The following is a 21072-nucleotide window of genomic DNA, read 5'->3' as shown; positions in this document are numbered from 1 at the left end:
AGGAATTCAGTTGACTGAAAAAATTTTATAGAGAAGAGAAGGCTTAAAACAATACATACACACACACACACACATACAGCCTAAATTTCAATCTTAATAAAGTTGACTTTTGACTATAGAGCTCTTAAAAAAATCTTTCGTCCTAATTGTAATTCCTATTCAAGCTGTTTTACTTTTGCTTCTGTTGCTAAATGGGCTTCCATTGTCAAACTGAACAGCCCATAGCAGCAGCCAACCCACTGCAACAGCTGCCTGCTGCCCTTCCTTACTGCAGTGTGATAGAAAGCTCTCAGTTAACAATAGCTGTAAACCTGCCTGCATTTTGGGGGTGTCCTTGTATTCATGCAGTGATCCACAGACATCTAAAGAGTGAGCCAGTCACTTCACATAGACATGGCTGGCCACCTTGGGCTTTCCTCCACAGATGCTTGACACTTCATTCCTTTTTCCTACTTGTTGGTCTCAGCTCCTGTATAGCTCACCAAATGTTCTGCAGTGAGCAGGTCCATGCAAACCTACTCTCGTGGCTGAGGTTGCTGAGAAGCCAATGAAAGAGGCTGACAAATACAGTTCCTCAGGAAGAACTATTTAATAGAGACTTACAAACAAGCCATGTCTCTTGTGGCTGCAAGATGGTGGATCTCCACACTGTTAACCCTAGACCCAGAACGTATGTACCACAGGGAAATGTTGTACTGTTTCAGAAGAAATGTATAGGAATATGCCTAACCAGCAGGATTTATGGTAAGTACATGTTTAAGTTGTTTTGACCGAAGGGCAGGATTTATACAAGGGACAGTACATAAAGTATAAATCTTAGAGGCGTTTTTAGAACTGGGGTTAATCATAATTAAACATGGCAGACTAGCATTCAAGATAGAATTACTGTAGTCTCCACAAAGCCCAAATTACCCCATACAGAAAGACTGGCCCATGCAGAAAGGCCACATTGAACCCCACATATAGGGCAAGTGATGCCCACAATTGTAAACCAGCAAAACTTCCAGATGTGTGAAAGAATGAGCATTCAGGTGATTTTATTTCCCTGCCTTTGAGTCTTCCAATTGAGATATTAGACATTGTGGTACAGAAACAAACTGACAGCCAGGCATGGTGGCTTATGCCTGTACTGGGAGCTGAGGTGGGAAGATCACTTGAGCTCAGGAATTTGAGACCCTGTCTATACTAAAAATAGAAAAAATTAGCCGGGCATGGTGGCGTGTGCCTGTTGTCTCAGCTACTAGGAAGGCTAAGGCAGGAGGATCACTTGAGCCCAGGAGTTTGAGGTTGCTCTGAGCTAGAGCCCAGGAGTTTGAGGTTGCTCTGAGCTAGGCTGATGCCACAGCACTCTAATCTGGTTAACAGAGTGAGACTGTCTCAAAAAAAAAGAAAAAGTAAATAAACCAAATGGCCCCACTGTGAGCCAGTGCATTGCAGTTTTTGAAAAGAGTTGCAGTCAAGGACTCAGCTTTTTGTGTATTTACATTCCTAGCCTAGGTGTCTTTACTTTTAGATCACTTATCTCAGGCCTTCGTTCAAGGTCCAAGGACCTCTCAGGCACCTCTGCCAGGCCTCAGTAAATGGGGAGAAAAAGGGAAACTTAGACACCGTTCTCCACTCTGACTCACTAAGGACATTTTTCTACTCCTAGCCCTTCTCCCTCATTCTCCCCTCACCTCAGGTTTTGTAAAGTTGCTGGAGCCTTTTATTTGGGATTTCCTCAACGGTGTCTGCACTGATCCACCGTTTTTCCTGCACCTAGCACTTTGTTCAGTTTAGATGCTTTCTTATACCATCATAGTAAATGATTAATGTCTTAATCCTTTCATTTTTAGTTGTCGCTTTAATCTGCTACTCTGACACCTGACTCCTCAGCTCTCTCTCTCACTTCGGCTGAGTTCCTGACAATACCTGTAAGTTATCACAATCTACCTGCAAATAATTTTGTATTACTTTAAAAACAGTAATATAAGAATCTTACAACAATATAATCCTGTTTACCCCCTTCACCTTTTTGTCATTATATTTTATTTCTACGTATTCTATAAACACCATAATACTTGCATCTCATTTGAACTTGAGCAAAAATAAAAAGAAAACTAAATAAACCCCATAATACATTGTTATTATTTTAAGCAGTTAATAGTATTTTTTTATTTCAGAATATTATGGGGTTACAAATGTTTTGGTTATGTTAATTGCTTTTGTACAGTTTCAGTCAAAGTTATAAGTGTGCCCATCACCCAAATAGTGTACATTGTATCCGTTATGTGTGAATTTTCTCATCCCCTTGTCTCCCACTCCCTCATCCGATGGGCTTGATTTCCAATGAGTTTTATGTCAGTATGTGTACATAAGTGTTGCTTCCACGTAAATGGTGAGTACATGTGGTGTTTGTTCTTTCGTTCTTGTGATACTTCACTTAGAAGAAATTCCATCCATGTTAATACAAGAGGTATTAGTTCACCATTTTCTTTTATGGCAGAGTAAGTACTCTATGGTATACATATACCACATTTTATTAATCCACTCATGTATTGATGGGCACTTGGGTTATTTCCACATCTTTGCAATTGTGAATTGTGCTGCTATAAACATTTGAGTGCAGGTGTCTTTTTTATTAAATGTCCTTTTTTCTTTTGAGTAAATACCCACTAGTGGGACTGCTGGATCTAATGGTAGGTCTACTTTTAGTTCTTTGAGGTATCTCCATACTACTTTCCATAGAGATTGTACCAGTTCCAGCGGTGTATGAGTGTTCCTATCTCTCCGTGTCCATGCCAACATTTGTTGTTTTGGGATTTTTTGTTAAAAGCCATTCTCACTGGAGTTAGGTGATATCTCATTGTGGTTTTGATTTGCATTTCTTTGATGATTTTGTTGAGTATTTTTTCATATGTTTCTTGGTCTGTAGTCTTATTTTGAAAAATTTCCGTTCATGTCTTTTGCCCACTTTATAATGGGGTTGATTTTTTTCTTGCTTATTTGCTTGAGTTCTTTGTGGAATCTGGTTATCAGCCCTTTGTCAGAAGTATAGCATGAAAATATTTTCTCCCACTCTGTAGGTTCTCTGTTCACTCTATTGATTGTTTCCTTTGTTGTGCAGAAACTTTTTAATTTGATCACGTCCCATTTATTTATTTTTGTTGTTGCTGTGATTGCTTTTGGGATCTTTTTCATAAATTCTTTGCCTAGGCTGATGTCTGTAAGAGTTTTTCCAACACTTTCTTCTAGAATTCTTATAGTTTCATGCCTTAAGTTGAAGTCTGTTATCTATAATGAATTAATTTTTGTGGGTAGTGAGAGGTGCAAATTCTGTTTCAGTCTTATACATGTGACTATCCAATTTTCCCAGCACCATTTATTTAATAGGGATTTTTTCCCCAGTTATGTATGTTTTTGTCTGTTTTGTCAAAGATCAGATGGCAATATGAGGATGGTTTTATATCTGGGTTTTCTGTTCTTATCCATTGGTCTATGTGTCTGTTCTTTTGCCAGTACTTTGCTGTTTTGGTTACTATAGCCTTGTAGTTAGTTTGAAGTCTGATAAAGTGATGCTTCCAATTTGTTCTTTTTGCTTAAGGTTGCCTTGGCCATTCAGGCTCTTTTCTGGCTCTTTTAATTGCATTAAAAAATACACATGTGTGTGTATGTATATGTGTGTGTGTGTATATATATAAAGATAATTTTAAAAAGAACTTTTACATTCCACAGATAGTTACTATATTTTTTTCTCTGCTTTTCATCCTTTCCCAAACAGATCCAGTTGTCCATCTAGTATAACTTCCCTTCAACATTTTAGCATTTATTGTTGGATGGTCTGCTGCAGACATAATCTCGCAGGCTTTTTTTTTCCTGGAAATATCTTTATTTTGCCTTCATTTTTAAAGTGTATTTTTGTTAGATAACGAATTCAGGGTTTTTTTTTTTTTCTTTTAAGCACTGTATTTATTTTATTGTATATCTATTTGTGGCAGGAGTCAAATGTTATATGTATTGGTCATTTGTCTGTATGTAATGTTTTTATTTTTTTCCCTGACTGCTTTTAAGATTTGCTCTATATTATCAGTTAGGCTATAACGCATTAGTTGTGGTTTTCTTGGTTTTTACTGTCCTTGTGTTTACTGAGTTTCTTGCAAGTGTGGCATGATGCAATTTTTGTTGTTGTTAACAAGTTATAGGAAATTTCAGCCTTGATTTTTTAAAATTATTTCTTCTGTGTTTCAAAGAGATACCTGCACTTGTGTGTTTATTGCAGCACTATTCACAATAGCCAAGATATGGAATCAACCTAAGTGTGTATCATTGAACAAATGGATAAAGAAAATATGGTAGAATATTTATGAAATTGTTCTCTTTTAAATCACTTATTTGCAGCAACAGGGATGGAACCAGAGGTCATTATGTTAAGTGAAATAAGCCAAGCACAGAAAGACAAATTCGCATGTTCTTACCATATGTGGGAGATAAAAAACTTGATCTCATGGAGGTAGAGAGTAAAATGATAGGTACCAGAGGCTCAGAAAGGTATGTGAGTGTGAGGATTGGGGGAGTGAAGAAAGGCTGGTTAATGGATACAAACATACAGTTAGATAGAAGGAATAAGCTCTAATATTTGATAGCAGAGTAGGATGACTATAGTTAACAGCAATATATTGTATATTTCAAAATAGGTAGAAGAGAGAACTTCAAATGTTCCAACACATAGAAATAATGAATACTTGACATACAGTATACCCTAAATACCCTGACTTGATCATTACACATTCTCTGCATATAACAAAATATCACATCTACCCCTGTAAATATGCACAAATATTAGATATCAAAAAAAATGTATCCTGGATATTTTGTATAAAAGTAATAATTTAAATAAATAATATTTACCTCCAAAAAAGAACATATGCCTATGTTGACAGAATGTTAGAATTAGACACTGAATCATCCTGATCTGTAGTTGAACTGGGTCTTGGCTTTGTTGCAGCTTTATTTGATCCAACACCACACTGGCTTCAAGTATTTCATGGGATTAGGCCTTTCTCATCAGAAGGGCCTGGGGTCTCGGTATTAATTAACTTTTGGAGTGATCTTTGGGTTTTATGGCCATGTTCCTAGCTTTTCAAACCGTGGGAGGTTTGGATTTACAATTCTTCTGAAATGAGGGTCATTAGGGAGTTTGCTTTTCAATCCTGCTTCTAGTTTTCTGAGCCTAGGGAAATCTGTCTCTACTCCGCTTTTCTGCCCCCATCCTTTGGAGGGCAGCTGCCTTTATATGAAGGCCTGCTATGCCTCAGACAGATTTCTCTCAGCTTGGCATCCCTATTCTCAGTCTTTGATGTCCTGTCCCTGAGCATATGGTGAAGTCCTACAGAAAACTGGCAGATGGAGAAAGACTTACTCTATGGCTGGATTGTCTCAGAATTCTAATCTATCAAACCAGCCCACTCACATCCATTAAAACTCCAATAAATTTTTTCTTGATTTCTTCTTATTTTTCTCGATGGGGTTTCTTTTTTGCTGCTTTATCATAATCAAAAGTCAGCATGTAGGAGAGAAAATTTCCTGTCTCCTATGAGTACCCTGTCACTTGCTGGAATTTAATTCATTTAGATTCTTTGTATTCTCAGCAATCTAATGAGTTAAAAACAAAACAAAAAGAAAGACAAACAAACTGGTTTCATAGTTCATCTAGATAGTTTTAGTTGTTGTAGTGAGAACAGTGGTAACTCTTGTGGCTTTCTCTACCCTAATTAAAAGGAGAAGGGAATTCCTTAATTTTTGGTTATGAAAAGCTCAGCAAGACTTCTGTGTCCCTGAAGGGCTTGTCAGCTTCTAGTTTTGCTTTAGACTGAGTAAATCCTAAATACAAAGCTATGGACGTGTTTTTCTCTAAGAAGCAATACACACATCAGCCTTTTTGTTCTTTCCAAATATTTTATTCTCATTATTTTGAGAAGGTTCCTCTATTTTTTTATGTTCTGTTGGAGGTAAACTCTTGCATGCCAGGCATTCTATTTGTAGGACTTGGGGAGGGGATTAGCAGTGAAATCAGGTGTTTCATACATTTGTTCAATAAAACACCCTGTTTTTAACTTCACATCTCACACCTATCCTCAATTGTACTGGATTTTTCAAAGATTCTGTATGGCACTAATACAACCTCTGTGGAAAGCAATATGGAGATACATCAAAGAACTACAAGTAGAACTACCATTTGATCCAGCAATCCCATTACTGAGCATCTACCTACAAGAACAAAAGACATTCTATAAAAAAGACATCTGCACTCAAATGTTTATAGCCCCATAATTCACAATTGCAAAGATGTGGAAACAACCCGAGTGACCATCAATACATGAGTGGATTAATAAAATGTGGTATATGTATACCATGGAGTTCTACTCAGCCACAAAAAACAATGGTGATACAGTACCTCTTGCATTATTCTGGATAGAGTTGGAACCCATTCTACTAAGTGAAGTATCACATGAATGGAAAAACAAGCACCACATTTTCACCATCAAATTGGTTTTAACTGATCAGCACTTAAGTCAGTTAAGTGCACATATAGTAATAACATTCATTGGGTGTTGGGCAGATTGGAGGGGGAAGGGGGAGATGAGTATATATACACATAATGGGTGCAGTTTGCACCATCTGGGGGATGGACAGGCTTCAAGCTTTGACTCAGGTGGGGCAAGGGCAATATATATAACCTAAACATTTGTACCCCCATGATATGGTAAAAAACAAAAAAAGAGATTCTCTATGACATACTGTGTTTTCTTTCTTGATGTATTGACACTATTCATGCATATTTTGGCTGCTGCTTCCTCAACCTTAGTTCATTGTTATTGCAAAATTTATTGACTTGCTTTCTGTATTCTAGAAATTTGTTGAAAGTCCTCAAGTGTCTTGTACTAGAAGATTATATCAGGATATTTGTTAAATAACTAGAGAGTTAGAACTGAATCCTAAGTGGTGTGAATCCTGATTCAATTCATCTATCATTAACTTCATCTCTACTTTATTTCATTCCTATATCTTTCTATTTTGAGATTTTTTTTAACTTGTCACTGACTTGAGGCTTATATTTTAAGGTTTTGCTGAAGATATTCCTGAAGAACCATCCACAGTGTGGCACCGCAAAAATGATTCAGTTGACAGCCACCCCTGTTACTGCCCTTGTTGATGAGCCAGTACATATCCGAGCCACAGGCCTGACCCCCTTTCAGGTGGTGAGTCTTCAGGCATCACTGAAAGATGAAAAGGGGAACATGTTTTATTCTCGAGCCTACTATAGGGCCAATGAAATTGGCGAAGTGGACCTGGAGCACGATTCTTCACTTGGAGGGGATTATGTGGGCCGCCACCCCATGGGTCTCATCTGGTCCCTGAAACCTGAAAATTTATTAACTAGACTAATGAAAAAAGATGTGATGAATAGCCCCTTCCAGGTCCATTTAAAACTTTATGACTCAGATATATTACTAGACAATAAACCTACGACTGCTCTAAAGGCAAGCCTGACCCTGGAGAGGTGGTATGTGGCCCCCGGTGTCACACGGATCCTGGTCCAAGAAGGCCGCCTTCGAGGAGCCCTCTTTCTCCCTCCAGGTGAGTACAATTACTCTAGTTATCGCTGTTCCTGTTTTTCCCCTTTGAAATGCATTATCCCTCTGGAGATTTACCTTGAATATGGATAACACACAGAGTGCTCCTTTTCTGCCTTAGAATCAGTGCTGACTTTGGGTCTGAACAAGAATGTGGTAATATTCTGCTGCAACTCGAATTTCATCTCAACAGTTCTGGAGCTTGTCTAAGGATATGACTTCATATAGCTTAGGGAGTTCGTACATTATGGTTTTTATAGCTTTGGATTTATGCTAAATTTATCTATATTGAAGCCTGGCTATCTGAAGACTCTCATCTTGATATCGTGGAAACTGTGGGAGCTTTGTCATGTTGAGTTTCAGTTTAGGCATGGGTTACTGCATGGTTGCCACTACAAACTGGAGATACGAAAGATAGCAACAAATATAGAGGATGCAAAGAAACTTTATAGCCTCTAGTTTCACAAATATTGCATATTTATATACTATTCCATAAATCAGATAGTACAGCATGCTCCCTAATGTCTATAAAACTTATCACTTTTAGTTTCCCGCAGTGATTTCCATGTACCAGTAAGTTGTTGAAAACATCTGTTGGTATACTTCTCAGAGTTTATTGTGGGCCCAAATAAAGCAAAGTTAATTTCCTAGAAGACTTCAGCAGGCCTAGGTGTCAGTTCTGTCTAAGGTTCCCTCCTTTAGATGTGTGTTTGATCTGGGACACAGCCATCACCTCATCAGGATGTATTGCTTTTGTTTATTTATTTTTATGTAGTAATCTACTTCCAGAACTGAGATGGGTTGAAAAACCCTAAATAATTAGGGGTGCTTTCTGATAACATAGAGTTGTAGATGGTGTAGATGGAATAAAAGCTTTCCTTTCCAAATTCACCATGACCCATGCACTTGTTTGCATAAATTTGAATGTTTTTACATCCAGTATTTAGCATATAGAACATTTTATCATGTGTAGGGACCAGGGAAATAAGTGACACAAACTGCTGGGCCTCTATTATCTCACCACAATTAAAAATCTGTACATTGGTATTGGCCTTCCACCTTGGGATGATGTGCTAGTTTCGGAGGTACTATTTTTGAACCTTCCTGTACAGTGCATATGCTGGGTTTCTCACTTCAGGCATGTGTTCTGTGGTGTGTACAAGAGAAGGTTGAGTTGTGTGGGGTCATAAAGAGGTTGAGTCCTGTCTCAAAACATTTCTACCTACTTTTTTTTTTTTTTTTTTTGAGACAGAGTCTTGCTCTGTTACCTGGGCTAGAGTGCCATGCCGTCAGCCTAGCTCACAGCAACCTCAAACTCCTGGGCTTAAGTGATTCTCCTGCCTCAGCCTCCTGAGTAGCTGGGATTACAGGTGCGTGCCACCATGCCCGACTAATTTTTCTATTTTTAGTAGAGACAGGGTCTCACTCTTGCTCAGGCTGATCTCGAACTCTCAAGCGAACCTTCTGCCTTGGCCTCCCAGAGTGCTAGGATTACAGACATGAGCCACCATGCCCAGCTTCAGAACATTTCTTAACTACAATGTTCTTCCAAGATAAGGGGCTCAGTAATTTTCTCTTTTCTTTTCTTTTTTTTTTTTTTTTTTTTTTGAGACAGAGTCTCAATCTGTTGCCCAGGCTAGAGTGCCATGGCATCAGCCTAGCTCACAGCAACCTCAAACTCCTGGACTCAAGCGATCCTACTGCCTTAGCCTCCTGAGTAGCTGGGAATACAGGCATGCACCACCATGCCTGGCTAATTTTTTCTATATATTTTTAGTTGTCCAGCTAATTTCTTTTTATATTTTTTAGTAGACACAGAGTCTTGCTCTTGCTCAGGCTGGTCTTGAACTCCTGAGCTCAAATGATCTGCCTGCCTTGGCCTCTCAGAATGCTAGTATTACAAGCATGAGCCACCGCGCCTGGCCAGGGGCTCGGTACTCCTAAGTATTTCTCCCATTCTTGTCAATCAGAAGATCGAAAGCATCATTATTCATTTACTCAAGTAGAATTTTTAAGCCAATATATATTCCATATTATTTTATTTCTTCGTTTCTGAAGGTAAAGTAATTATAGTAACTTTTAAAAAATTCCCAATACTCCCTTCAATCAAGCCACTCCTTTCAAACATAGATGGGGTCAAGTTTTCTTAGCCAAAGTCACTTATAAAAGAATAGAATATTCCCAATAAGTGCATCATAAATTTCTTTCATTATGTGGGCTCTACTTTATTTTGGGGAAAAGCTGCATTCGGAGAGAGTGAGTGTAGAGTGATACTCTGACTACCCCTACTTTTAACCACGTGTTAAGCTCTAGGGAATGAAAAAAGTGTTATTGAGTGAAAGGGTTCATCATTTCCACCTGCTTAGGTGTGAGATTTCATCACTGTATAGTAAGATGATTGTAATGGAGCGGTGTTAAGTCAGGATTTTAGCTAAATAATCATTTAAAAAATTTGTTGAGCCATATACTTCATTGAGAATCCAATTAAATCTGCAGAATCTCTCATAAGCAAAATGTACAAATAAACATTTATACCACATTTTGCATATGGTGTAACTTTAGGACCTTCATAGATTTCTTGAAGCCTATTTGTGTACCTCTTTTTAGGTTATAAAGCCCTGACCTAATTTCTATGACTTTCTTTAGACCAAGAGTATAGAAATGAACCATGATGACTTCCCATTCTCTTTGGATGCAGAGATTAAACATGTCAGTGAACATAGTTCCCAGTCAAACTCCTAGATGTTGTGTTCCATTATATATTCAATAGTCTTCAATTCTTCCCCATATGCAAGGCTGAAATATTTGGAATTATATTTGAAAATTTATATATTAATTTAAAAATTTGTGATACTCTTTTTCTTTGTATTCTCATATTTTTTTTATCTTTTCCTCACTTTCTCTTCATACTTAATTCTGTTTTGTTTTGTTTTTCAGGAGAGGGACGTTTCCCAGGGGTGATTGATTTGTTTGGTGCTGTAGGTGGACTGATTGAATTTCGGGCCAGTCTCCTAGCCAGCCATGGCTTTGCCTCCCTGGCTTTGGCTTACTATGGCTATGAAGACCTGCCACCCCGACTAGAGATAATAGATTTGGAGTATTTTGAGGAAGCTGTCAATTTTCTCCTTAGACATCCTAAGGTAATCTTTGCCTCTCCAGTAAGTTTCAGTCCGTTTTTTAATAATCATGATATTTTGTGACTTAACTTTCAAGTATGGTTCTTCTTCAGTGAACTTGAAATTCTATTGCATGCTCATATTATTCACTTGTTTCTCATCCAGTGTCTTTTGCTTGGAAAGACAAAATGAATCGGAAGTTAGTCCATGTCCATCACAGTATCAAAGGCATTGGCTTTGAATTCAGATAGAAATGGGTTGCGTTTCTGGTTCCATTCCATTTGGTTAAGAAAATTGGGGCAGGTTACTTAGTTAGATTCACTCATTCTCTGTTTCTTCATCTATTAAATAATATTGTAGTGATACTACTTAATAAGTCTGCTGTGAGAATTAAAGGGCATAATGTACACAAAGTGCTTATCATAGCACCTGGTAATACTAAGCACTCAATAAGTGTAAACAATTATCATTTTCTTATCACCATACATAACCACACAGATAATCTGTATTTCTTTGAATAGTGGGTCTGAATCTTTAGTTACTCGTGAGGCCTTAAACATAATGCTGTAGTACTTTTCCAATCCCTATACCTACTTGAATCTTATTAATAAAACATGTGCTTTGCTGCTATAACATGTTTGCTGCATATTAACTCTTATTAATTGCCTAATATTTTTTCTTAAACAGAATTGAAGGAAAATCAAATCTCTGTACTACATAAGTTTTCATATAAGGATCACTAATATCTGATCAAAATTGCAATAAGATGAGCAACAATTACTGACAATCTACTGCTATATTGACATTTTAAATGACGACTTTTGGTGCATATAATGGAATTGTTTTTGAACCATCAGATAGTCAATGTTACCATTGTGCTAGCCCTCTGCTTGGCTTAGATGAAAAGCAGAGAGGCTATGTGATTCTGCTTTCCAGCTTTCTTAGCTTAGTTCCCCTTATGCTTGCTGCATGACATTCATCACTGTTCTTGCCAGTGTCACATAGACAGCTAGTTAATGACTAATCCAGGCCTGGAAATCAGATTTCTTTTCTAGGCCCTGAGGACTTCCATTAGCCCTTACTTCACACTCTCTCTTCTGCAGGTTGATAGACTACAAGTCTTTCAACTCCTTGTGGGTCTTCTCTACCTGTTGATTTTATGTTACTTCTAAGAACTTTAAATTCCCTGATCCCAAATTTGGTGACAGAAGTTGTAATAAAAATTACTGTTCTGGCAAGGGTCAAAAACAAATTAAAGTCTGCACATATTTGAGTCACCCTTTTTTGTTCACCCACATTATGCTTGCTTTTACTTTATCCTCCACAGCCAAATCCACTGTGAGTTCTCATCTCTCCTTGCCATAACTGTGACTCTCTATTATATTAAGATATAGAATTTTGGGGATCAGGAGTAGGTAGGGAAAAGGAAAATTTTGGTCAAAGGGTACAAAAGTTTCAGTTAGACAAGAGGAGTAAGTTCTGGTGATATATTACACAGCATGGTGACTATGGTTAGTAATAACATATATATTTTAAAATTGCCAAAGAAGTAGATTTAAATGTTTCAACCACAAACAAATGATACATTTGTGAGGTGATGGATAGGTTTAATTATCCTGATTTGCTCATTCCACAATATATACATGTACTAAAACATCACATCATATCCCATAAATATATACAATTATTATTTGTCAGTTAAAACTCAAAATTAAAAAAAGATAGAATTTCAGATCTTAAAAGGACCTTTTAAGAGATTTAAACCACCCCTGTTAATAAACAGGATAGGAAACAGGGAGTATACATGAATCATTCCTTTTGTTTTAGGGCTTTTCCCCCCTTACCCTAAAAGTTCTTCACATTTCTGTCAGCTTGGCATAAGTCATACATGCATTCCTGTATTTCTAAATAACAGAGAAAAAACCCCAAACATTAGTTAATAAAATACCTTGAAAATATAGGAGATCAATTAAGATAAATACAGGAAATCAACTATGGTTTTAGAAAAGAGGTGTTTCTCTCTGAAACTCTTGTCTCTGCATGGAGCCAGTGCTGAAGGAGAATCGGAACTTTATTCTGTGACACAAAGGACAATCATCTTTAACTCCTTCTCTTTCCACTCCCATACCAAATTGGTGACTGGGAACTGTATACTCCACACTCAAAAATAACTCACGAACATGTTATTTCCTTTTCAACCTCACTGGCGTTACCTTAATTCAGGACATCATCATTTCCTGTCTATTCTGTATCATCGTAATAAGCTCTGATTTTTCTGCCTCCATTTTTGCAAGTCAGAGTTGAAGGCTGGCCTTTCTAGAGCATAGCTATTTTACTTACTTGCTGATCAGTCACCCTATTTACCATAGGATAAAGGCCAGGCTTCTTAACATGTTACGCAAAACTTTCTATTATCTGACTTCTCCATACTTCTTCAGCCTTATCTTATACCCGACTTTAAAATTTGTCCTAATTTCCCTCTTTAGTTAGGAGAAAAGAGTCAAAGCCGTTTAGCATGTCTTTGAAAGCTATTCACTATCAGGTTGTTGTTTTTTTTCCCCAGGCTGATTTTGCTATTTCCCACCTTATAAAAAAATTCAAGTAATGAAGAACTACTGTGGTTCCCTAAATGCATTTCTCTTTGTTGCCTTTGAGTTTTTGTGGTTTTTTTTGAGACAGAGTCTCACTCTACTACCCAGGATAGAGTGTTGTGGTGTCAGCCTAGCTCATAGCAACCTCAAACTGCTGGGCTCAAGGAATCCTACTGCCTCAGCCTCCTGAGTAGCTGGGACTACAGGCACATGCCACCACTCCGAGCTAATTTTTTCTATTTTTAGCAGAGACAGTGTCTCGCTCTTGCTCAGGCTGGTCTTGAACTCCTGACCTCAAGTGATCCTCCCGCTTTGGCCTTCCAGAGTGTTAGGATTATAGGCGTGAGCCACCACACCTACAGGCTACACTGGCGTTCTTAAACTCGGAACCTTACACAATATGGAATCTACAGTATTCATTCAGTAATGCCTGGCACATTTTTGAAGGAGTATTTCCTTTAAGTACACATTACATATTCTAGAACTCTAGAGCTAGATATATGGGTGGGATTTATACTTGCTTTGTTCCCATTGGTTATTGAAATTCTTCAGTTTTTTGAGATTGTGGGGTTTTCCTAAATGAAGGAAAGAGTAACATCTTATTTCCATTATTTTTTCAGGTCTGTGGCCCAGGCATTGGAGTAGTCTCTATATGCAAAGGGGCTGAGATTGGACTTTCTATGGCTGCTCACCTAAAACAAATCACAGCCACTGTGCTTATTAATGGACCCACCTTTACTGTTGGCATTCCACAGGTATATCGTGGTCACGTCTATCAGCCTGCTCCCTTCTCTGCACAATTAGTAACCATCAATAGCTTGGGGTTAGTAGAATTAAATCACCTGTTCGAAGAAACTGGAGCTGAGGCCAGTCAGTCTTTTTTTCCTATTGAAAAGGCCCAGGGACATTTCCTCTTCATTGTGGGAGAAGAAGATAAGAATATCAACAGCAAAAGAAATGCTGCGCTAGCCATAGAACAGCTGAGGAGGAACGGGAAGAACAACTGGACCCTGCTATCTTACCCTGGGGCGGGACACCTGATAGAGCCTCCTTACTCTCCACTGTGCCTTGCCTCAGGGATCAGAACTATCTGCTCAGCCTTTCACTGGGGAGGAGAGGTGATTCCACATGCAGCCGCACAGGAGCATGCTTGGAAGGAGATCCAGAAATTTCTCAGGAAGCACCTCATTCCAACTGCAACCAGTAAACTCTGAGAAGACTAGATATTCCTAGGAAATAGAGAAGGAAATCTCTTTACCAGTACCTCTTGATGTTCACAGAAGAATATGTTTATTTTTTGTTTGTTTTTCTTTCCCATTTTATGTCTATTTGAATGGTAAAAATGGCACAGGGGTAAAAACCTGATATTTCACTTATATTGTACAACAGGCTAACCAAACTGGACATGGGAAATAAATTATAAAACAAATCATTTTACTTATTAGTTCTATGATGTTTCTTTCAATTAGGTCTTTCAAATAGAACTGAAGTATACTACACTGGCAAAATAAAAAGGGGCAAACAGGAATAGTGCCAGACTAACAGAAACCCCAAACCAAATACCAGTGCAGAAAAGTCATATAGTAATCATTTATCAGATTAGAGCAGCAGGAGAAAGTCACTTCCAAATCATAATCATTTTAGTAATATTTGCCAACTTCACCATGGTAAATTTACAGCATCATTCTTCATTTGTGGAGTAATAAAATTTATGTCAAAAGGGAAAGGGGAGAATAGAAGTCAGTTAGTTCATTCCAATAAATTACCTCTCTAGTTCTTACAAACAAGCCCATCAGCACAAAATTAAGTAATACCTAAGGTAAGAAAATACTTGGTTTAAGTTGTACAGCAAACTAAAATGGAAAATACCAGAAAAGAAAACCAATGGAGTTAAAAAAGACCCTCATTCACTTAAAAATGTGAAATTAAAAAACAAAAATAGAAATGAAACTCTACTAGTACAAACTAGCTTGAGTGGTTTGATGGACAGAGTAATTGGGTCAACTGTCACTATCCTTCCATAATTGGATTTTCTTCATTCATGCTAAAGTAGCACATGAATGTAAGCTCTATAAAGACAGGTACTATATTTTCATAGGACACAAATAATTACCATACAAGGGCTGTCTGGAAAATATCCAGCCATGTAACCATTCTCATCATATTAACAATGGCTGGATACTTTCCAGACAGCCCTCATATATCCTATGAATAAAAAATATTTTACTTTGATAATGACTGAGTATGTGGATACTCCACGTAATCTAACCACATGGTTGTTTGTGGTTGTGTTTACAATCCTATAAAAAATATTTTTAAAATTTTTGTTATAGGGTTTGGACCCTACAGTTTTCACAGCAACATAACTACGCTCTAGCGTGTATCATATTTTGTAAGCCTTCCAGTTCAATCCACATTATCATTATTGATTCATATTATGTCCAAATGCAGCACCCTTGAGGAACATAGTAAATCAGTTAATCAGATAGAGACATACAAACATCTCCTGATTCATCTCATCAAGATGGGTAATTCTGATCTTCTCCACCATCAAGCAGCTCTCCATTAGCTTCTTATGCTTTATTCTCCTCAAATTCTTCGTCCTGAGAGAATTCTGTATTATGTCCCTGATGTACAACTTCCTGCCCTCCTGGCTATGATTTATCTGCATAGTCTACACCAACACCATACTGCTGAGATCCATGTCTTACTCCAACACGGAGTCCTAACAGGAAGACCTTCTTACACACCATACGTTTGCATTTTTTTTATCCTTTTTACACACTAGGGAATGTTTTTACATGTTCTCTTTGAGTAAACAGTTTTCCACAAATATCACCGCTAAACAATCTCACTCCCATGTGAGCAAGTGCCTTTTTTGTATTTGTTTGTATTTGGCCACATAGCTACAATGAGGGCATTTTAACTTGTTCATGATTAGAAATGATTCATCATTTTTCCAAGTTTCTTGTTTTGGCCCAGATTCCAGAAATAATCGATACTTGAAATCACTTGAAGGGCCAGGCATGTAACCATACTTGAAATCATGTGAAGTACCAGCATCACCTTCATCTTGACTAGAGCTCGCTTCAGCCAATGAATTTGCATTCACATTCCTGTTACCATCTGGCCCTGAGAGTAGAGCACCATCCAAATCTGGTTCTTTTTTGATTAGTAGTGTTTTTTCTTCCAGATAGGCAATAGGTGGCTGCATCTTTGAGCAAACTTCTAAATCTTTCATTATTATTATAGGTGGTATATTATAAATAAATCTTTTTGTAGTTTGGTTTTTCCTCCTTTTGCCAGTCTCTTGAATTCCCTGGGAACCCATATTATTCCAATAAACACTTTTGTTTGATCTTCAGATTCATTTCGAGCCATTTTAGGAGATCTATCCTGGACACAACTACTGTCATTCATTTGGCTCTCATCAATTATAATCATTTCCAACTTTTACATAAAGAGGCAAAGTGGTCTCACTCTGTCACCCAGACTGGAGTGTAGTGGTACAATCATAGCTCTCTGCAGCCTTGAACTCTTGGGCTCAAATGAGCCTCCTGCCTCAGCCTCCTGAAGTAACTGTGACCACAAGTGTATGGCACCACACCCAGCTAATTTTTTTCCTGTAGAGATGAGGGTCTTGCTATGTAGCCCAAGCTGATCTTGAATTCCTGGCTTCAAGTGATCCTCTCACCTTGGCCCCTTGAAGTTCTGGGATTATAGGCATAAGCCACTGCACCTGGCCTTGCTTCTGTTTTTTAAATATTTTTGGTTGTGTTTCCTCCTCTGTCTCTCACCTGACCAACACAGCCAAACTTAACTACATTCTAGAAAAGGGCTCTCCTAGAGAGCAGCTATCTTGGTAGGAATAAACTGGACCCAGATCAGACAAGAGCCACAAGGGCATCTGCCAGTATAAATAAGTTTCTGTGAAAGAGAGACTTGGTCACAGGGCAGACACTGAGGCATTAGGTCAACCACCAGGATAAGTGTCTCCATGAAAGGTGCACTGGACACATTTCACAACAAATTTCAAGGAGCCCTGTCAGGTCAGGGTTATTTATAGTTTGTAGTCACTCTTCTGAGAGACATTTTGGTCAAATTAGAAGAAAATTCAACAGCTACTTAATGACTGAGTTTTTTCTTGAATGCTGATCTATTCCAGCCTTCTCATTTACAGATGAATAGTAAAGGCTCAAAGAAATTTTTACAATAATTTAATGGCAGGGCTGAGATTAGAACCCAGGGACTTAGCCCTAAGTTCTCTCTGTTACATTATGTTGAAACTTTCCTCCACAGACTGTTAAACTCTAGTTTCTGGAAATCTGAAATAAATTTTGGTCATATACTAGCACTGTTTTTGTTGTAGGAGAGCTAGAAACACTTCAATATCTATATTTATTTTTCTTATGGAGAAGATTTTTTTAGGTTCTAGTGAGGACTAGGAACATTGTTGGGTCTATCACTGAAAACGAGTCACAGTTTCCATTGATTGAGTTGCAGCTAAGTGGAAGCTTCATGAAATTCTTAAATGGGTGGGTGACTTTAACCCATTAGAATAGTCTTTATTGCATAATCATTTATTTTTGCTACCTTTTTCCCTGTCCTTGTCATGACTTATGCAATTAGATGTTTCTAAATTTTAACCTTCTGGTCAGTAATTCTAGACTTTTAAAAGATACTTTCAAAGATTTTGATGGTCACAATGATATACTTCCAAAATTGCAATCTATAAAGTAAAATTCCATGGTGAAAGGTGTTATATGATACATGGTAGAAAGTAATTTGATATTAAAATTTATATTAAGAAAAAGAGAACCTTGTTAGCATGGTAGGTGGCCAGAAGAAGGTCAGTGTGGTAGACTGTAACGAGAGCCCTGAAATAATTTCCTGGGATTCAAAATGAAAAATGATATCCTATGATAACTGGAAGATTGATTTCAGTTATGTATAATCATTGATAAATGTTATTGAAGACCAATCTACACTGTGACCAAAGGAGGGTAATGATAGAACTTATTTATTCCTCAGCCAGAAGTCATTTCATTTCTCTTTACTATACAACTGAAATCTCTCATTTTCAGTATTATTTTCATACTGACATCTTTCAAACTAGCCAGTTTTGTTCCCAATGAGCATGTTATTTATAAAATTTCAAACAAACATTGACAAATGAGATAATAAGATAGGGACAATGTTTTGTTATTTGTTATAATTAATATTGTTGGTGCTTGAGATACCTTTGCCATTCTAGCACTAGTTGGGTGCTAGACTTGAAACACATTCAAAAGAGAAAATCTATAAATTCCCCAGTCTGCATTTATTTCTTTTAAACTCAGCCCCTAATCTAATCACTCAAGTAATCATTGGGTTCGGAGGCCAGAGCCCAAAAAAGTAGATGATTATTTTAATAGTCAATAAGTATTAACTGTCAAAATCTATCATTAGTATTATAAATACCAGTCATGTTCAAAAACTAACATGTGATTGCTGGGGACCACCTTGTTGGTTGACTGTCTTCTTTTCCAAACTCCTCTCCCTGATACTCTAGCCATATTGAATTTTTTTTTCTTTTTTTGAGCTTCCCCACAGCAGCATAGCTATACTGAATTTTTTCAATTCATTACATGCATGCATATTTATTGAGTACCCTCAGTGAGCCAGGAATAGTTCCAGGCAATTGGATACTTTAATGAACAAACTAAAAAATGCCTGCTCTCATGAAGCTTTTATTATAATGCAGTTTCATAGAGGGCATCTATCTATATCCAAATTTTTCTTTCCTACACGTGTGTGTGTGTGTGTGTGTGTGTCTGTGTATGTGTGTGTGTGTGTGTGTGTGTGTGTGTGTGGAGAGAGAGAGAGAGAGAGAGAGAGAGACAGATTTATTTTAAGGAATAGGCTCATATGATTGTGGAAGTTGGCAAGTCCAAAATCTACAGGGCAGGCCAGTGGGCTGGAGACCCAGGAAGAAGTTGATGTTGCAATCTTGAATACAAAGGAAATCTAGAGGTAGAATTCCATCTTCCTTGGAAGACCTTAGTCTTTTCTCTTAAGGCCTTCATCTGATTGAAAGGCCTTCACATTATGGAGTATAATCTACTTTACCCACAGTCTACTGATTTAAATTTAAATATAAAAAATACTTGCACAGCAACATCTAGACTGATGTTTGATAAAATAAATGGGTACCATAGCCTAGCCAAGTTGATGTATAAAACCAGCCATCACTTTGACATTGTAATATAGTCTCCATTGCAATTATCAACTGCCATTGGAAAGTGAAAGGAGTTATAAAAAATACATAAATGAAAACTATCTATTAAAACAAAAAGTAGGCTGAATTTGGTCTGCATACTGTAGTTTGCTAATCCTTGGACCAGACTGACTTTCTTGAGCAGGAATGGGGTCCTGCTTATTTCTAACATCTTTGGATATAATGCGTAGTGAATTACTGTTGAATGAATATGAAACTGATATCATAATAGCTATATGATTACCATTAGAATATGGGTATTGGCACATTTCCAATCATCTTGGTTACTATCAACAACTATATCTCAGCCATGCCCAGTGGCTCACACTTGTAATCTCAGCACTTTGGGAGGCTGAGGCAGGAGAATTGCATGAGGCATGGGGCCAAGAGTTTGAGAACAGCCTGGGAAACATAGCGAGACCTCATCTCTACAAATAAAAAAACTAGCCATGCATGATGGTGCATGACTATAGTCCCAGCTACTTAGGAGGTCAAGGTAGGAGGATCGCTTGAGCCGAGGAGTTTGAGGCTGCAGTGAGCTATGCTTCTGCCACACTGCATTCCAGCCTGGGCAACAGAGAGAAACTCTATTTCTAAAAAAGGAAAAAAAAAAAAAAGGAAAAAAAAAACCCAAATAACTATATCTCACAATAGTTAAGGATGGCTGCTGATGATTACAGGTATTTCTACTTATATCTTCTAGGTGGCCATATGTGTTTCTCTTCAGTTTGCATGTGCATATATGTTACTTTAGGTAAGCAAAAATGCACATATATAGCCTTATTATATTTTAAGTTTTCCTATATTTTTTTCAAAATGGGATGATACAAATGCATCAAATAAAACAGTTTTTTAAAATAATTTATCAGTATTAAGATATCTGGGCACTCTAAACTTTTCTTCAATTATTTCCAAGTAAAATAAAGTAACATTCATAAGCACTAACACATGCCAACCACTTTATACAGGTAACCTCTATTTTACAGTTTCTGATCCTTCTAGATAACATAGAATATCTTTTCTCCTGAAAACACCCTGACAGTTATTTCTAGGGGTTCTTAGGGGGTGCCTCATGTGTTAGGGGAAGTTCTCCCTGCTCCCCCATGACTCTGACCACTCATTTTTTTCAGTTTCTTACTTTGCCTGCTTCAGGCCCTCTTCAGTGACATGACCGAAGCTGAGTGATGTCCTCTCCCCTTCGCTGTGTGCATGGCCCACACCTGCTACTGACAACTGCTAATACTTCCCTAGTATGTCATGGAAACTGACTGTCCAGTGCTCTGCCAACACCCTCACTTCTCATTTTCTGAATCCTTGAGAGTCCGTGGAGTACCAGCTTCCCTGATTTCATCTGGTCTGGGCAGCAGAGTGGAGGAGGCCTGGCTCTGTGCCAGTTTGACTTGTACCTCATTTTGTCACCTGACCACCATGACTTGCATACCCTTTCCTGTGTTTCTCTTAGAAGCTTAGTGAAAACAAACTTTCTATTTCTCATA

At 37.7% G+C, this 21072-nt stretch overlaps 1 protein-coding gene and 1 pseudogene across 3 annotated transcripts; one reads left to right on the top strand and one right to left on the bottom strand.

Annotated features, from left to right (window-relative positions):
• The first annotated feature begins 1505 nt into the window (after positions 1 to 1505).
• Positions 1506 to 14757, top strand: LOC105873759 (bile acid-CoA:amino acid N-acyltransferase). Of its 3 annotated transcripts, none has more exons than XM_012768964.3 (4): positions 1506 to 1913; positions 7101 to 7617; positions 10551 to 10753; positions 13941 to 14757. In XM_012768964.3, the coding sequence occupies exons 2-4, from the start codon at positions 7152 to 7154 to the stop codon at positions 14532 to 14534; spliced, it is 1263 nt and encodes a 420-aa protein (XP_012624418.2). In that variant the 5' UTR covers positions 1506 to 1913; positions 7101 to 7151; the 3' UTR covers positions 14535 to 14757. The 3 variants fall into 3 exon arrangements, with proteins under 3 accessions (XP_012624418.2, XP_012624417.2, XP_012624420.2); XM_012768963.2 differs by lacking the exon at positions 1506 to 1913 and adding an exon at positions 2392 to 2455; XM_012768966.2 differs by lacking the exon at positions 1506 to 1913 and adding an exon at positions 2412 to 2486.
• Positions 14758 to 15797: 1040 nt separating this feature from the next.
• LOC105873822 (zinc finger and BTB domain-containing protein 10 pseudogene) lies at positions 15798 to 16534 on the bottom strand (annotated as a pseudogene).
• Positions 16535 to 21072: the final 4538 nt, after the last annotated feature.

This window comes from Microcebus murinus, chromosome 12, assembly GCF_040939455.1.
Source record: "Microcebus murinus isolate Inina chromosome 12, M.murinus_Inina_mat1.0, whole genome shotgun sequence".
In the NCBI taxonomy this organism is placed as follows: domain Eukaryota; kingdom Metazoa; phylum Chordata; class Mammalia; order Primates; family Cheirogaleidae; genus Microcebus; species Microcebus murinus.
This window is presented reverse-complemented; position numbering and strand designations above follow the sequence as displayed.